Genomic DNA, 18,423 nt, shown 5'->3' with positions numbered 1-18,423 from the left:
TAACGACCACAAACCAGGATTGAAGCGTCTTCCTTTATAATTGTTCTGACACTCGGCTGTGCTGAAGTAAAGCTAAGCTAAATCGCTGTAATTCATTACACACATGTTCTGTTTTAAAACATTTTAAACATGTGAAACTCACTCTTGATCACATTTGATGATGATTGATGATCCTAGCAAACTAAACACAACTTTTATTCCCGGTTGCTTTGCGCTCGTCCTCTCTTGTTGATATGATTATACACGTGACTACCGGGACATGTTAATATGCGCAGCTATCAATCAATTCGGTGGGCGGGGGGACCGCACTCCTTCGTCAAAGTGCGGTCAATCTGAAAACCGCTCCAATTGGTCCACCGTTTTTATGTTTCTAAATTGAAAAAAAGGACTGGGTGTGTTTATATCACCCCAATATGACGGTCTATACACCATACATGCACATATGTCTGTCCAAACAGCTTGAAAAGTAGATTTTTCACCATAGGTGCCCTTTAAGGACAAATGTTGGCATATTATTTTATAAAATAAGACAATGTTTTTTGCTTGTCTAGAAAATGCTTCTTGATTTAAGAAATGTTATATATTTGGACTAGAAACAAGACAAAAAAGAAAGAAAAGAAAAAAAATTGCAGTGTAAAGAAGCTTTTTTAAAACAAGTTTGCAATAATAAACATGATTAACACATGAAAATATTTCTCATACCCTCTTTAAATGTGTTGCAAATGTCTTTTCATGCACTTAAATCCAGCATGTGCTTAGTTCCTCACTGTAGTTCAGTATAGCTTGACAAACAGTTTCCAGAAAATAGCAAAGCTCTGGCACGCAAATCCAACTTTGCTCTGGTGCTGCCCATGAAGGAATTCCCATTAAATGACTTCCTCAAGAGTGACTGTCATCTTGCAAACATTTGGTCGAGAGCTCGCCTGCAGGGAATTGGCTGAACAAGCAATATGCTGTCATGGATTGGTCAGGCTCTCACGACCCCCACTCACGAAGATCACCATCACCTGACTTCTAATGAGCACACAGCTGCATCACATTCACGAGCACCAGATAAAAGCACAGCACTCCAGTCGCTCATTGTCCGGGCTCGTCTCGACGAAAGCGGACAACTGAGCGACCACTCAGCGTAGTCATCCTCAGCTAAAACAAACGATTTACTTACCTGTTCTCTTTGTATTCCTCCTAGTCTTCCTGGTCCTCCCGAATCGTCCTGTCTTCCAGTCCTTCCAAGTCTGTGTCATCCTCTGTCAGCTGTATCTGGTGTGTGCTGTCCGTCCTCGTGTATTCCTGTTACCCAGCCACGGAGGAAAAGACCCCAACATCATTCCTGATCCTCCTGGCTATCCTTCATGTGCTCCTTGTTGTCATTTAATAAACACCCTAACGTTTCCTTACCTCTGTCTCCTGTCCGCTTCATAACAGAAGCCCGGACCTTTAACGACGACAACATGAGCACCCCCGATCACCTTCAAGAGCTGGTGGACCAGTTGAAGCGGATTCTACAGCCACCAGCTCCACTTTCCAACGCACCACCAGCACCGAGCACTTCCGCCTCCACAGTTTCTTCTTCGGCCCTTCCTTCCAGTCCCATGGCCCGACCAGCGCCCTACTCAGGCGGAGCGGGGGAGTGCAATGGTTTTCTGTTACAATGTTCCCTCATATTCGAAATGCAACCTTCTCTATATCCCACAGATAAGTCGAAGATCGCCTACATCGTATCTCTACTCTCTGGACCTGCACTTAAATGGGCTGAGACGATCTGGAACCAAGCCGGGCCGGTCATGAATTCCATCCCTACCTTCACGGAGTATTTCAAAGAGGTGTTTGGACGTTCTGATGGGGAAGTAGCCGCTGGAGAGCAGCTGTATCATCTAAAGCAAGGTACTCTATCTACACAGGAATATGCTCTCCGGTTTCGCACTCTAGCAGCTGCAAGTGGATGGAATGAGAGATCGTTGTTGACCACGTACCGGCTCGGCTTGGAACCCACGCTCCGAATCCAACTGGCCACATTAGATGATACAATGGGTCTGGAGAGATTCATCCAACATTCTCTCCGATGTTCCGATCGTCTCCGTTCCTATCAACAGGACACCATCACCCCCTCGTCTGCACTCCTCCAATCGCCTGAGTCAACAGCCTCTCCAGAACCAGAACCCATGATAATAGAGTCTGGAAGACTGACATCAGCGGAACGACAGAGGAGGCTGACCCGGGGTCTGTGTCTATACTGCGGTGTCAGTGGACACACCCGTATGGAGTGTCCCCTTCGTCCCATTCGGACTTCAGTGAGTGTATTCAGTACGAATATTGAACAATGTAAACCACTTACTACCACCGTACAAATAACTACTGCCTCTATTTCTCTCCTTGTCACAGCCCTCATCGACTCCGGGTCAGCAGGGAACTTCATCTCCCAATCCCTCTGTCGTCAACTCCACCTCCGTACTGAGGCGTCCTCGCATATATACCAGATACAACCGATAACCCAGTGCACTCGATCTTCGACCCGTATCCATCGACAATGCGAAGACATCCTTCTTCAAGTGGGGTTGTTACATCAAGAGAGGATTCAATTTCTGGTTCTGGAGGGTGCAAATATGGACATCATTCTAGGGCGCCCGTGGCTGGTGAAGCACGATCCCATCATCTCTTGGGGCACAGGAGAGATAAAGAAATGGGGATCTGGATGTACACCTGCCTGTTTTCCAAATCTCCCTCTTCAAGGTCGGAACCCCATTTCTTTGTTTGCAACATCGGTCGAGAGCCCTCCTGAGAAGCAGTCTATCCACATTCCTAAGGAGTACAGCTCCTTTCATGATGTCTTCTGCCCCAAGAGAGCTTCCCAGCTACCGCCGCATCGGCCATGGGACTGCGCGATCGACCTAGTTCCAGATGCCCAGTTGCCAAGAGGTAGGATCTACCCGCTCTCGCTTCCAGAGAATCAGGCAATGGAAGATTACATAAGGGAGGCTCTGAGTCAGGGGTACATACGTCACTCAAAATCACCAGCCGCCTCAAGCTTCTTCTTTGTGGCCAAGAAGGACGGAGGGCTGCGTCCATGCATCGACTACAGGGTCCTAAATAACGGTACAGTAAAATACCGATATCCCCTTCCTCTGGTACCAGCCGCTTTGGAACAGCTCCGAGAAGCTAAAGTCTTCACTAAATTGGACCTCCGCAGCGCGTATAATCTGATAAGAATACGTGAGGGGGACCAATGGAAGACAGCATTCGTGACCCCTACTGGCCACTATGAATATGAGGTCATGCCTTACGGTCTGGTCAACGCCCCCTCCGTATTCCAAAACTTCATTCATGAAGTCCTCCGGGAGTTTCTTCACCACTGTGTAATAGTGTACATAGATGACATCCTCATTTACTCCCGGAGTGAGGCCGAACATCGCCAACACGTTGCGGAGGTCCTACACACATTGAGAGAACATCACCTCTACCTCAAAGCGGAGAAATGCTCATTCCACCAGAAGTCGATTCATTTCTTGGGATACATCATTGACCAAACCGGTATACGTATGGATGGGAAGAAAATTGAGGCTGTTCTATCCTGGTCAGAACCCACTTCCATTAAGGAGCTCCAGAGGTTTCTTGGGTTTGCTAACTTTTATAGACGGTTTATCAAGGACTACAGCAGGATTACATCACCTCTCACTAATCTCCTCAAGGGTAAACCCAAAGGACTGGAGTGGACCAAAGAAGCAGCCGCAGCCTTCCGCCTTCTTAAGAAGGAGTTCACAAGGGCCCCACTCCTGACTCATCCTGCCCCAAATCTTCCTTTCGTGGTGGAAGTGGACGCATCCACCACCGGCGTCGGGGCAGTATTATCTCAACATCATGATACACCGCCCCGACTGCATCCCTGTGCCTATTTCTCTCGGAAGTTGAGCCCGGCGGAGCAGAATTACAGCATAGGAGACAGGGAGCTTCTAGCAATCAAGCTAGCCTTGGAGGAGTGGCGTCACTGGTTGGAGGGAGCCAAACATCCGTTCCAGGTGATCACAGATCACAAAAACCTCCAATACATCAAAGAGGCCAAGAGACTATGTCCACGTCAAGCCAGATGGTCACTTTTCTTCTCACGTTTTGATTTCTCCATTTCCTATCGTCCAGGACCCAAGAATCTAAGAGCAGACGCTCTCTCTCGTTTACACGAGCATCACGATCATGAAGAACTCCCAACGAAGATTCTTCCCGAACACATCTCCATTTGTCCGATCACCTGGAACGCTCCTCCAGTCGTTGCCACTCCGGAAGCCCCTGCTCCGCCGGGATGCCCTCCTCATCGGCAGTTCATACCACCTGAACACCGGGTAGATCTGATCCACTCCTTACATACCTCGCTAGGCACTGGACATCCAGGGATCAACAATACTCTCTCGCTAGTATCCCAACGCTTCTGGTGGCCAAACATGGCAAGGGATGTGAGGCAATATGTTCAGGGCTGTAAGGACTGTGCCCAATCCAAGAGCCCACGTCATCTACCCGCTGGAAAGCTCCATCCCTTGCCGATTCCGAACCGTCCCTGGTCACACCTAGGAGTGGACTTTATCACTGACCTCCCTTCGTCAGAAGGTAATACCTGTATTCTAGTCATAGTAGATAGATTCTCAAAGTTTGTCAAACTAATCCCTCTGAAAGGTCTTCCCACAGCCTTTGAAACTGCCGACAATATCTTTAATCAAGTCTTCAGGTCATTTGGTATTCCAGAAGATATTGTGTCGGACAGAGGTCCACAGTTCATCTCACGTCTATGGAAAGCCTTCTTCAAGCTCCTAGGTGTGGCCGTCAGCCTCTCTTCTGGATATCATCCCCAAACCAACGGGCAGACAGAGAGGAAGATTCAGGAGGTGGGACGGTTCCTGAGGACCTTCTGCAGTGGTCACCAGAACTCCTGGAGCCAGTATTTGGGCTGGGCAGAATATGCCCAAAATTCACTGCGGCAACCCTCCACCGGACTCACGCCATTCCAGTGCGTCCTGGGCTTCCAACCACCGCTCTTTCCCTGGGATGGCGAACCATCTGATGTCCCCGCAGTGGATCACTGGTTCCGGGAGAGCGAGAGAGTCTGGGACGAGGCTCATCAACATCTGCAGAGGGCAGTCCGTCGAAGCAAGGTAACCGCCGATAGGAGAAGGTCTGAAGAACCCAGATACACACCCGGACAAAAGGTGTGGCTATCCACCCGGGACATACGCATGCGACTGCCCTCTCGCAAGTTAAGTCCCCGATTTGTTGGTCCCTTCACCATCGTGGAACAGGTTAACCCCGTCACCTACAAACTACAATTACCCTCTCACTACCGTATTCACCCTACATTCCACGTATCACTCCTGAAACCCTATCACGATCCTGTTCTTCCCTCCACAGAGCCTGACCACGAAGAGGAACCCCCTCCTCCACTGCTCCTAGAAGAAGGAGCCGTCTACGCAGTGAAGGAGATCTTGCGTTCCCGACGTCGTGGTGGCCAGTTGGAGTACCTGGTGGACTGGGAAGGGTACGGCCCCGAAGAAAGGACATGGGTTCCCAGAGCTGATATTCTCGATCCTAGTCTCTTGGTGGAGTTTCATGAGAGCCACCCTGAGTTCCCAGCGCCTAGAGGCAGAGGGAGACCACCACGGCGTCGGAGGTGTCGGCCCTCAGGAGCGGGCCCTGGGGAGGGGGGTACTGTCATGGATTGGTCAGGCTCTCACGACCCCCACTCACGAAGATCACCATCACCTGACTTCTAATGAGCACACAGCTGCATCACATTCACGAGCACCAGATAAAAGCACAGCACTCCAGTCGCTCATTGTCCGGGCTCGTCTCGACGAAAGCGGACAACTGAGCGACCACTCAGCGTAGTCATCCTCAGCTAAAACAAACGATTTACTTACCTGTTCTCTTTGTATTCCTCCTAGTCTTCCTGGTCCTCCCGAATCGTCCTGTCTTCCAGTCCTTCCAAGTCTGTGTCATCCTCTGTCAGCTGTATCTGGTGTGTGCTGTCCGTCCTCGTGTATTCCTGTTACCCAGCCACGGAGGAAAAGACCCCAACATCATTCCTGATCCTCCTGGCTATCCTTCATGTGCTCCTTGTTGTCATTTAATAAACACCCTAACGTTTCCTTACCTCTGTCTCCTGTCCGCTTCATAACATATGCATTATTGTGACGGAGAAAATCGCATGGAAAATAAGTACTCTCTCCCACCCGAGAATTTCAAATGAAGCTGTCTTCCTTTCTGCAAAAGACAGAACAAACAGGACAAAGACAAATCCTCATCCATCCGGTTCAACAGAAGCAAGGTTATCAGTGGTTCAGGGATGTGTGTTTTTTTTTTTTTGCTGAGTTTGAGGAAAAGATCTAATGACTGAACTGAATACACATTTTCAGGTTGACGAAGATGCACTTTCAGTCGCTTGGATGCAGTTGAATATCTGTTTGTGGTGCATTCAGAGTTTACTGTTAAAATCTATTCATGGAGTTAAAGTGGGTATCACTGCATGTAATATGCAGCAGGGTAAAGTATGCATGAGTGGAGCGTCTGTAAGACAGATGGCTGGAGAGCGGAAGTGAAGATGTTTAGAGTCTCAGAGGAGAAGAAGAACTGACAGGAAGAAGACAACCTGACGTCTCTTTAAAATATATAGGGCCCAGAAAAAAGATATTTCGAAGAATGTTGTAAATCGGTTGCCATTTGCATCTATAGGGAATAAAATTAAGTCAAGCTGAGCTTTTTTTGCTACATGTGGACAAAACATGAACATGAAGAACATTTGAACGTGGCATGGTTGTTGGTGCCAGACAGGCTGGTCTGAGTATTTCAGAAACTGCTGATCTACTGGGATTTTCATGCACAACCATCTCTAGGGTTTACAGAGAATGGTCTGAAAAAGAGAAAATATCCAGTGAGCGGCAGTTCTGTGAGTGCAAATGTCTTGTTGATGCCATAGGTCAGAGGAGAATGGCCAGACTGGTTTGAGCTGATAGAAAGGCAACAATAACTCAATAACCACTCGTCACAACCGAGGTATGCAGAAGAGCACCTCTGAATGCACAACACGTCCAAACTTGAGGCAGGTGGGCTACAGCTGCAGAAGACCACAACGGGTGCCACTCCTGTCAGCTAAGAACAGGAAACTGAGGCTACAGTTCACATAGGCTCACCAAAATTGGACAATAGAAGATTGAAAAAACGTTGCCTAGTCTGATGTGTCTCAATTTCAGCTGTGACATTCAAATGGTAGAGTCAGAATTTGGTCAGATTTAGGGTCAGAATTTGTGTAATGGTGTGGGGGATATTTTCTTGGGCCCATTAGTCTTCTGATGGCTACTTCTAGCAGGATAATGCTCCATGTCATAAAGCGCAAATCATCTCAGACTGGTTTCTTGAACATGACAATGAGTTCACTGTACTCAAATGGCCTCCACAGACCCCAGAGCTCAATCCAATAGAGCACCTTTGGGATTTGGTGTAACGGGAGCTTCGCATCATGGATGTGCAGCCGACAAATCTGCAGCAACTGCGTGATGCGATCATGTCAACCAACAATCAACCAAAATCTCTGAGGAATATTTCTAGTACCTTGTTGAATCTATGCCAAGGCAGTTCTGAAGACAAAAGGGGGTCCAACCCGGTACTAGTAAGGTGTACCTAATAAAATGGCCAGTGAGTGTGTTTATAACTATACATACAGTGAATGCTATAAATTATTGATAACTTAAAGGGATAGTTCACCTAAAAATGAACATTTACACACCCCCAAGGGGTTCCAAACTTTTATGAGTTTCTTCTGTTGAACACAAAATAGGATATTCTGAAGAAAGCTGAAATCCTTGATGTAAACCATTGGTTTAGATAGTAGGTAAAACTAATACTATGCAAGTGAATGGTTTATAGCACTTTTCAAAATATCTTCTTTTGTGTTTAACAAAGGGTTGCAGGAAGTAAACAGTTTTCATTCTTGGGTGAACTGTCCCTTTAAGACCGACTATACAAGTGTTTATGTAATACTGTACGATATTGTGCGAGTAGTGCAATATGATTTGTGGTGCATTCACAACATGTAAACATTAGTTGTTTTCATTCTGTCCTTGTAACATGGAGTTTAAGAAAGTGTCTTTTTGCACAGTGTTTTTCTAGAGACATGAAGCGTTTGTAAGGAAGTGTCAGGTGCATATAAAGAGGAAAGCCTGCGTTTTCTATAGAAATTAAAATAGTGTTGTGTTTATAATAGTATTATTATAGTATTATGGTTACCAGTTTATTTAAAATATCTTCTTTTGTTTTCACCAATCTCAAACTGGTTTGGAAAACTTGGAGAATGAGTAAACAATGACAAAAGTGTTTATAAGAAAGTGACTGGTCCATATAAAGAGGAAAGCCTGAGTTTTCTATGGAAATAGAAATATTATTGTGTTTTCTATGCAATACAATGGAGGTCAATGGCTACCGTTTTCTCTTAAAAAAATGTTTTCTTCTTTTATTTTCAACAATCTCAAACAGGTTTAGAAAATGTGAAGAATTAGTAAATAATGACAGAATGTTTATTTTTGGTTGAACTATCCCATTATAAGTTGAGATGAGCTCTTATATCTATTCCCTGTGCTATACTTTGTGAAAACATTAGGAAGGCAATGACATGTATGTTGTTGTTTTTTGCTGTGATAACATCATAAGGATGTTTCTTTTGTGATTATCAGGTAGCGCTGGCACTGCCGTTTTGTTTAATGAAAATGGTGATGCTCCTGGACGCTATGATATCTTTCAGTACCAGATGACCAACACCAGCAGTCCAGGATACAGAGTCATCGGCCAGTGGACCAATAACCTCAGGCTCAATGCAAGTCAACTTCAGTTGTGTATTAGCATACAAATTAATTACACTGGCAGCCAAAGTGTCCACAAATATGATAGAATTATATTTCAGAACTTCCATTTCCATTTATTGTTTACATTTATTTCATTATAGTTTTTTGTTATTTAACATTTTTAAAGTCAAATTAATCAATATTTCACATTCTGCACTGCATTTCATGGCCACTAATAGTTTGAAATGTATATTATTAATTGATTACAGCTGAAGGCAAAATTATTAGCCCTCCTGTGAAAATATAATTAATTTAAAATAATTTATTTCATAAGTGGAAGATTTTTTTTCAACAAATTTTAAGACATAATATTTTTAATGACTAATTTTGATAACTATTTTCTATGATTGCCATGATGACAGTACACGATATTTGTCACGATCACCAGTTATCCAGGTTTGCAGACTGCTAGTAAACACACACTTTCACCCGGACTACAATTCTGTCAATTTACAAACTATATTTCCCATCATGCAACTCACACACACCTGTTCCGGTTCTCAGATGATTACATACAGCTGGAAGCTGATCAAGGACTCATTACACAGATTGTTTATACACCACACTTGCACACACACATTGTTGAGTCTTGTTATTGTAACACCCTGAAGCGTTTTCTGCTCTTGCCATGTCTAGCTATATTTTTGACCCTTTACCTTCTTTTCTGACCATTCGCCTGTTTTTGACCCCGTATTTTTGTATTACCTGTACGTATTTGTTTGCTCCTATGATCAACCTTTGCCTGCCTGATCATTCTATGTTGAATAAATACTGCTGAATAAATAGTTTAATAAATAATTATTATAGCCAGATACTAGTATTCAGCTTAAAGTACCTTTAAAACTAATTGAGACTAAGAAATATAAAATAAAATATATAAAATAAAATAATTACTAAATTCCCTTGCTCTGTTAAACATCACTTGGAAAATATTTGAAAAATAATTCAAATTTAACACGAGGTCTAATAGTTTTGCTTTCAAATTTTTTCTGAAGAATCATAACACTAAAGAATAGATTAATGATTCTCAAGATCTAGCTTGTTTAACGGGAATAAATTAAACATATTAAAATAGAAAATATATTAAATATACAGTCGAGGTCAGAATTATTAGCCCTCCTGAATTATTAGCCCCCTTGTATATTTCTTTTCCTAATTTCTGTTTAATGGTAATACAACACATTTCTAAACAAAAGAGTGGATAGCAACATCAACAGCCTGTGGTATCAAGACATTTGTGCTGCCTATTACATTACAAACCACAGGAGAGGGCTAATTCTTCTGCAAGATAGCGCTCCTTCTCCGATTTCAGCCTCCACATCAAAGTTCCTGAAAGCAAAGAAGGTCAAGTTGCTCCAAGATTGGCCAGCCCAGTCACCAGACATGAACATTATTGAGCATGTTTGGGGTAAGATGAAGGAGCATGCATTGAAAATGAATCCAAGACTTTGTCAGGTAGTGTAGGTTAATTAGGCGAGTTAGGGTAATTAATTGAAAAATATATTGCTTAAGGGGACTAATAATTTTGACCATAAAATGTTTTTAAAAAAATGAAAAACTGATTTTATTCTAGCCGAAAAAAATTATCCAGAAGCAAAAATATTATAGCAAATACTGTGGAAAAATTCCTTGCTCTGTTAAAATCATTTGGGAAATATTAAATTCAAAAGAGGGCTAATAATTCTGACAACTGTGTGTGTGTGTGTGTGTGTGTGTGTGTGTGTGTGTGTGTGTGTGTGTGTGTGTGTGTGTGTGTGCGTGCGTGCGTGCGTGCGTGCGTGCGTGCGTGTGTGTGTATATATATATATATATATTTGCTGCATTTTTGCACGTATTCCAGAACATCACCTTCAACAGAATTATATAAATAAAAAAATTTTGATCATCATATTTCATCAGGTTGAAGAGATGCAGTGGACAGGTGGCTCGCGTCAGATCCCGGACTCGGTGTGCAGTTTTCCGTGCCGTTCGGGCGAGAGGAAGAAGATGGTGAAGGGTGTCCCGTGCTGCTGGCACTGCGAGCTCTGCGACGGCTATCAGTTCCAAGCAGACGAGTTCAACTGCGAGATGTGCCCTTTCGACATGCGTCCCACGCTCAACCGCACGGCCTGCCGACCCACTCCCATCATCAAGCTGGAGTGGCACTCGCCCTGGGCCGTCATCCCGCTGTTCCTGGCCATCCTCGGCATCCTGGCCACGCTCTTCATCATCATCACCTTCATCCGCTTCAATGACACCCCTATCGTGAGGGCCGCAGGCCGAGAGCTCAGCTACGTGCTCCTGACCGGCATCTTCTTAATTTACCTCATCACATTCCTCATGATCGCAGAGCCCGGGACGGTCGTGTGTGCTTTCCGCAGGCTGCTGTTGGGTTTGGGCATGAGCATTACATACTCCGCCATGCTCACCAAGACCAATCGGATCTACCGCATCTTTGAACAGGGCAAGAAGTCTGTCACACCACCCAAATTCATCAGCCCGACGTCACAGCTTATGATTACCTTCGTTCTGATCTCAGTACAGGTGAGTGTGTGTTTAATGAAAGCCTTAAAGGCAGTGTGATGTGTATCCTTGTGTGGTGTTTTTAAATTAGATTCGAGTTACCGATAGTTTGACGATTTTTACTAATGTTTTAGACTCACCAAACCTGCATTAAGTCAAGTCTGAATTATTACCCCCCTAAATTATTAGCCTCCCTGTATATTTTTCCCCAATTTATGTTTCAAGAGTTCACAATTAGCTGATGATTGATAATAAAGCTTGTTTGGCATGCTGTCCCGGGAGAGAGCCCTGAGCTTATAAGATCCTCAGGTAGATCTCGATGACTCCCCCCTTGCTTATTGTAGCTGAGTGTCATGTATGGATGCTGAGAAGAGGTGAACTCAGAGCTTGGCTAAAAATATTTGGATTAATTGTTTAGGGTGCTTGTTTTTGAACTGTGGGAGGAAACCAGAGAACCCGGGGAAAACCCACGCGAGCACAGGAAGAACGAGCAAAACTCAGCACAGAAATTGCACCAGGCTTGGAAGGGAATTAAACCAGGGGCATTCTTGCTGTGAGGCAATAGTGCTAATCACTGGCAACCGTGTCACCCGTTTGAAAGAAGGGAAAGTAGGGTTGGGGGGGGGGGTTTCTTCAAGACAAAGATATTGAGATGAGAAAACTCTGGTTATTTATAGTGAGTTAAGAACCGTCTGATAGGATAATTAGTTGTGAGCTAATGCTGGAACAGCTGTGAACAATCATATAAGCACGTGATCCTCTCGAAATTTGTTTATAAATAAACTTCACTTAGTGGAGAGAAAATTATTTCAACACATTTCTAAACATAATAGTTTTATAATTCATTTCTAATAACTGATTTATTTTATCTTTGCCATGATGACAGTAAATAATGTTTTACTGGATATATTTTAAGATGCTTGTATTTAGCTTAAAGTGACATTTAAAGGCTTAACTAGGTTAATTAGGTTAACTAGGCAAGTTAGGGTAATTAGGCAAGTTATTGTATAATGATGGTTTGTTCTGTAGACAGTCAAAAAAGAGCAAAAAATATAGCTTAAAGGGGCTAATAATATTGACCTTAAAATGGCATTAAAAAATTAAAAACTGCTTTTATTCTAGCCGAAATAAAACAAATAAGACTTTCTCCAGAAGAAAAAATAGTATATGAAATACTGTTAAAACTTCCTTGCTCTGTTAAACATCAATTAGGAAATATTTAAAAAAAGAAAAAAACCACAGGTGGGCGAATAATCAAAACAATAAAGACTTCAACTGTATATGTGGGAAAAAAAACAAGGTAAAATCATAAATATTATTACAGTTTATTCAGTATTCAGTCACATGATCCTTCAGAAATCATTCTCACATCCTGGCTTTTTGCTTAAAATAAAAAACTATGTTGTAACTGTTATAATTGTCACTTTAAAAACACCATAATCATCCAAAAAACTTTTCACATACCAAAGTCAATCAAGCAATCAAGCTGTCAAATTCTGCTGTAAAAAAACACTGTTATAAATGCATAATTGTCACTTTTGATTCTTTTAATGCATCCCGTTTAAATAAACGTTATTATAAAAAAAACACCATAATCTTAACATCCTAATGAACTTTTCACATGCCAAAATCAAATCAATCATTCATTCATTTTCCTTCAGCTTAGCCCCTTTATACATCAGGGGTCGCCCCAGAGGAATGAACCACCAACTTGTCCAGCATATGTTTTACTTAGCGGATGCTCTTCTAGCTGCAACCCAGTACTGGAAAATATCCATACACAGTCATTCACACACATACACTATGGCCAATTTAGTTTATTCAATTCACCTATAGCGCATGTCTTTGGACTGTGGGGGAAACTGGAGCACCCGGAGGAAACCCATGCCAACACAGGGAGAACCTGCAAACTCCACACAGAAAGAGAAGAGACCCAGCCAGGACTTGAATCAGTGACCTTCTTGATGTGAGGCGACAGTGCTAACCTCTGAGCCACTGTGTCGCCCCTATTTGAATATATTTTAAGATATGGTTTATACTCAATTTAAAGCTGATTTTTCCGTATTACTATCCTAGAATTCAGTCACATGATCCTTCAGAAATCATTCTTACATCCTGACTTTCTGCTTAAAATGAAATAACTATGTTGTAACTGTTATAAACGTATGATTGTCAATTAAAAAAAAACACCATAATCACCCAAAAAACTTTTCGCATACCAAAGTCAATCAATCAATCAAGCAAGCAAACAAGCAGTCAGTCAGTCAGTCAGTCAGTCAGTCAGTCAGTCAGTCAGTTAGTCAATCAATCAATCAATCAATCAATCAATCAATCAAGCATTCAAGCAAGCAAGCAGTCAATCAATCAATCAATCAATCAATCAATCAATCAATCAATCAAACAATCAATCAATCAAACAATCAACATGATCACTTAGCTGATTCTTTAGTTCTTAGTATCAAGATATATTTACTGCACAGACTTATACATTTCATATTAAAAAAAAAAATCTAAACAATGAAGTTAATTACAATTATATCATTTTTAGAAATTTTTCAGGAAACAAAACTTCATATTTCAAGTAGTGCTGGGCAAAGACTAATTACTTCCAAAATAAAGATTGTGTTTACATTATATATGTATATGTATATTTATTTATTTATTATGTATAATAATGTATATATGAATACATGCATGTATGCCATGCGTATTTTAGAGGTCGCCTCCGCGGAATGAACCGCCAACTATTCCGGCAAATGTTTTACGCATGGATGGCCTTCCAGCCGCAACCCAGCACTGGGAAACACAGATACACACTCATTCACACACACACACTCATACACTATGGACAATTTAGTTTATTCAATTCACCTATAGCACATGTGTTTGGACTGTGGGGAAACCAGAGCACCCGGAGGAAACCCATGCCAACACAACATGCAAACTCCACACAGAAATGCCAACCGTCCAAGCCGGGACTCGAACCAGCAACCTTAATTGCTATGAGGCGACAGTGCTAACCACTGAGCCACAGTGCGGCCGGTTTGAGAACATGTTTATTTATATTTAGATATAAATATAAATTTAAATAACTATGCAAATAATTTATTTTGTATAATTTCTGGTTTTTATGGATGAGAGTGTATTAAATATTTATATTTAACTATATTGGATGCAATTAGGCAAAGAGGTCTTGCAGTGGGTAGTGCTTTCGCCTCACAGCAAGAAGGTCACTGCTTCAAGCCTCGGCTCACTTGGGTGCTCCGGTTTTCCCCACAATCCAAAGACATGCCCTTTAGGTGAACTGGGTTAGCTAAAATTGTCAGAGTGTGTGTGAATGAGAGTGTATGGGTGTTTCCCAGTGATGGGTTGCAGCTGGAAGGGCATCTGCAGCATAAAACATATGAAAGTTGGCGGTTCATCCTGCTGTGGCGACCCCTCATGAAAAAAGGGACTAAGCCGAAAAAGAAAATGAATGAATGAATGGATGCTATTAATTTAATTTTCCAAATACAGTAATTGTTATGTAATGCTTGTAATGCAAGTAATGCTTGCATAATTTGTTCTGGAAAAAAATAAAAATGGTAATTTAGATTTTTTATATCTGTCTAATAATTTCTACTATTGAATAGTCTCTGCATATTAAGATTTTAAAACTATTTCACATCCTAAAAATGACACATCATCTTCACATATTTAATCACAATATACAGTGGCAGCATCACGGACAAATGCAAAGCCAAAATATCCAATTACACATTTTTATCAAAAAGCATCAATTTTATTACAAAAGAAAATCTGACTTCACATTCCCCAGAGGCATTTTAGCAGTTATTAAAAAGATAGTTCACCCAAAACTGAAATAGTTTGTCATTATTTACTGATCATTCAGTTGTTACAAACCTGCTTGAGTTTCTTTTTTTCTGTTGAACACAAAATAAGCTATTTTAAAGAATGTTGGAAACCTGTAACCATTGACTTCTATTGTATTTGTCTTTCCTGCTATGGAAGTCAGTGGTTACAGGTTTCCAACATTCCTAAAATATCTTTTTTTGTGTTTAACAGAAAAAAAACTCAGTGGTTATCACTGTAGCCTCACAGCAAGAAGGTCACTGGTTCAAGTCCCAGCTGGGCCAGTTGGCATTTCTGTGTGGAGTGTGCATGTTCTCCCCATGTTGGATGGGTTACCTCCGGGTGCATCGGTTTACCCCACAGTCCAAACACATGTGCTATAGGTGAATTGAATAAACTAAATTGGCCGTTGTGTATGTGTGTGAATGAGTGTGTATGGATGTTTCCCAGTACTGGGTTGCAGCTGGAAGGGCAACCGCTATGTAAAGCATATGCTGGATAAGTTGGCGGTTCGTTCCACGGTGGCGACCCCTAATGAATAAAGGGACTAAGGTGAAGGAAAATGAATGAATAATGTGTAAGTAATTAATGAACAAATTTGTATCTTTGAATGAACTATCCTTTTAATTTAGCATGAAACATACATGAACGTTTCTGTCTCCTCTTGACCAAAAACAGGAGCATCACCAAGCCCCTCTCTATGCCAGCCGAAGCCCCCCAAACCGTTGTTCCATCCTCAATACGTCCCCGTGGATGAATTTTGAGGTTTTTGTCAATTGCAGTTTCCCAGCCAAGCAGATTCTCCAGTGTTTGTACACCCTGCCGGAGCTGATAAGCTGCCTGCAGACCTCATCACGTTGAGTGCCCGCGCTTTATTCTGCTTGTGCCAGCAAACGTGCCAGCCGCGCTAATGTGCAAAAATGCAACAATTCGAACATCAATAATATAAATGCTCAAGCAGGATTCACAGGTTGACAAGAAAGCCCTGCCACTGTCGATCTACATCACATCTGCTGATAAACACCTAAAAGTACAAATTAAATCAAAACTAACCAAATGATTTTGTTAGGTCACATCACTAGTTTTGTGGTGAACAATTCATCTGTGCATGTCATTAAGAAAAAAAATTAACAGTTTGCCCTTGTAATCCTTAACTGAAATCTGAAATTACGTCTGTCTGTGGAATAGAGGAATTACCAACCAACAGTACGCCACACATGACGTCACACGGGTTCCTTGTTGCAAAAAAATACCTGTTGCAATAGCAAACATGTTGTTTTGTGCAGTAGGATTCCAAATTCGACTTTTACCGTACACCACACTGCTTTTAATGCCAACCGCAGACGTCTTTGGCTAAAAGGGAGCTGAATAAAGTAATTAAAAATGCTCGACTCTGAAGTTCTCATTTCATATCAGGTAAGTTCCCGCTATGCTGAATCATACACATTAGTCGTTTTTGATTGCAGCAATGGTTTTAGCAAAACCACATATGGTGAATTAAACTGCGGACACTGAATGCTTAGAATGAAATGTAAACATGTAAGTTCACATACCCTGCTGTACAGGTGGCGTTCGCTGTCAGAATGCTGTTGCTTTGCTTGTTGATGATTACCCAGGCCTTGTACAGCTCCGTCTTCATTCCTTGTCTTTGGCTAGGCAGAACCTCGGTTTTTAGCACTGCATAGTTTTGAATCTGGAAATCATGGAGCATTATTTCTTACACATGACCACACAGAACAACATTGTTGGCATCCAAAGACTTGTAGGCCTTTAACTTCTCTCTTGTAAAAACACTTGAAGTTGTGAATGAGATAGTTGTGTATTTCGGGTTGGATGCTTGGCCATTTTGTCTTATCTAATATCCATTGGGAGAGTGCTATCGCAAATGGACCTGTCAGATGAACGCCGCTTACTATAACGTCAATTTTGCCGAAAAACTGTGCTTATCATTGGGTGACAAGCTGTTATAATACACTGAAAGCATTATGTAAATAATATATATAATATGTAATCAAAATAACTTATTTCTAAGACAGCAAAAAACTTTGTACCACATCGGATGTCAACGTCCCTCGCTGTAAATGCTAGTGCTCTCGATTTTTTTCTGCAACCAAGCATACTGAATGTTTACAAACATGGTAATTCGTCTATTGGGCACGGCTAACATGCTTAACCACGCCCCTCCAACTGATAGTTTTGACAACAAACAGAAATGGTGAGGAGGAGGAGTCAGTTAGATTGTAATAACTTTCCGTAAACCATTTTCCTGATCTTTCTGAATAAAGGGCCTACTTTACTACATCCAATCAGCTCACAGTCAGGGCCAGATTTAGAACATATTGGGCCCTGGGGCTATAGCAAACCCAAGGGCCCCATTTATGTTATGACCTAAGAAAAGTACCTTTTTTTGCTATTATTATTATTAATATTATTAATTTACTAATTTATATAATCATATTTTCCACTTGATTTCATTCATTCTTGTCGGCTTGGTCCCCTTTATTAATCTGGGGTCACCACAGCAGAATGAACCGCCAACTTATCCAGCACATGTTTTATGCAGTGAATGCCCTTCCAGCTGCAACTCAATCTTTGGGAAACGTCCATACACACTCCTTCACACCCATACACTACGGACAATGTAGCCTACCCAATTCACCTATACTAAATGTCTTTGGACTGTGGGGGAAACCGGAGCACCTGGAGGAAAACCACGCGAACACGGGGAGAACATGCAAACTCCACACAGAAACGCCAACTTACCCAGCGAGGCTCAGTGGTTATCAGCTGATAGATATGGACCAGTAGGGGTTTTCTGCATCTACTGGTAGATTTAGAAGGCTATTATCATCCATCAACATGGTTAATCAACTATAGATCACATACAGCTGCGGCTGTGGCTGCGGCCACGGCCAGAAGTTAACGAGAATTATTAATATTATATTTTGAATTTCCCATTAATAGTATTTTATTAACATCTACCCCTACTCCAACCCTAAACCCAACCATCACAGTACTGTAAAAACAGATCTGGATCTGGAGTCTTCTTTGTTAGTATAGCTGATTAACCGCAAGAATTATTTATATTTTTATTAAATTTCCCATTAATTGTATTTTATGAACGTCTACCCCAACCCTAAACCCAACCATCACAGTAATGTAAAACAGATCAGGATCTGGAGTCTTCTCTGTTAGTATA

General features: G+C 42.0%; 1 protein-coding gene across 1 annotated transcript in view; it reads left to right on the top strand.

Annotated features, from left to right (window-relative positions):
- The window catches only part of grm6a (glutamate receptor, metabotropic 6a), a 167,174-nt gene that overhangs the window by 120,486 nt on the left and 28,265 nt on the right, over positions 1 to 18,423 (top strand). The window contains exons 8-9 of the mRNA XM_056464049.1: positions 8,703 to 8,842; positions 10,770 to 11,393. Coding sequence (XP_056320024.1) covers positions 8,703 to 8,842; positions 10,770 to 11,393 — 764 coding nt within the window. The remainder of the gene's footprint in view (positions 1 to 8,702; positions 8,843 to 10,769; positions 11,394 to 18,423) is intronic.

This window comes from Danio aesculapii, chromosome 8 (genome assembly GCF_903798145.1).
Source record: "Danio aesculapii chromosome 8, fDanAes4.1, whole genome shotgun sequence".
NCBI lineage: Eukaryota > Metazoa > Chordata > Actinopteri > Cypriniformes > Danionidae > Danio > Danio aesculapii.
Note: the sequence above shows the minus strand (reverse complement) of the source record. Positions and strands in the feature narration are given on the sequence as shown.